The sequence below is a fragment of the Perkinsus marinus genome, assembly GCF_000006405.1.
Source record: "Perkinsus marinus ATCC 50983 genomic scaffold scf_1104296931322, whole genome shotgun sequence".
Lineage (NCBI taxonomy): Eukaryota > Perkinsozoa > Perkinsida > Perkinsidae > Perkinsus > Perkinsus marinus.
In genome coordinates, this window is record NW_003215797.1 from 1 (window position 1) to 996 (window position 996).

Here is a 996-nt window from a genome sequence, read left to right on the forward strand (position 1 = left end):
CAAGTTGCTCAATAACTGCGACAGCTGCGCCTCACACTCTGCGCTGAGCTCGAGAGGTACCCATCGAGAGCGCCGCCACTGGGATGAAATTACCGGCACCAGAATGTCATCGGGTAGAGGCAAAAAGGGGTCCTCTAGATCCGACACCACAAGCATCTGCGGTTGCGATAGTCTCGAGTTGAGATTGTAAAAATGGATCTGTCCAAGTAATATCCACGCAGGTTCGATCCCGGCACCCGGCATTTTACCGAAGAGTCGAAGGTCATAACCCCAACCAGCGCTCTCTCTCCTCCCGGGAAACTCTTCTTCTCCACAAGCTCCTTGATAGCAGCAGCAGCACTCGCCAATGCGCCCGATGCAACCGCCTGATATCTGCAAGGCGTGGTATGGACCCCACCTCTGCACGCATGCACATCTCACGTTGACTCCAAAAGGAACATAAAAACCGGCGGCTGCGGGGGTCGAACCTACGACCATCCTCTTCTACCTCCCATCACCAATCCCCACATTCCATCCCTTACCATGTATTCTGCAGGAGCTATAAAGTCAATTGTGCCATTGACGAGCTCCGGCCTCTCATATCGATCAGCCCGTCGCATGGTGTCATCCAGGTGGCAGTAGTACCTACCCATAGACCTCAGGGGCTCCCTCGTCATGCGTATTACGTCTGAGGAGTGTCCCCAACATAACCACACATGTTGCACTGCCACTTGCGACCGTTCTCAGTCCAGATCACGAACGGGTTTATGTATCTGAACCGAAGCATTCAAGGGAAATCGAACCGAGATGTGTCCACTTCAACAACCCGTGGATCGCCGGCAGAAGTCAGATGGGCGTCGAGGCCGCTAGTAAACTACACTAGAGACGAAGAAATTGAACTCAGATTCTGTTCGTAATGACTCCGGGTTCGATTCCCGGCAGAGGCTATTTTCGAGCATTCTCTGCCTGTTAACAGCCACAACGCAGAACAGTCTTGCCAAACACACGATGAAGGGT

At 53.0% G+C, this 996-nt stretch overlaps 1 protein-coding gene across 1 annotated transcript; it reads right to left on the minus strand.

The window, feature by feature from the left end:
• Nucleotides 1-79: 79 nt before the first annotated feature.
• On the minus strand, nt 80-766 carry Pmar_PMAR027077 (vesicle transport protein, putative; the record flags this gene model as incomplete). The annotated part of the gene is made up of 5 exons (XM_002786694.1): nt 80-198; nt 249-372; nt 421-467; nt 522-624; nt 666-766. Coding segments are annotated over 5 exons (494 nt in total), but the record flags the coding sequence as incomplete, so codon positions are not given.
• Nucleotides 767-996: the final 230 nt, after the last annotated feature.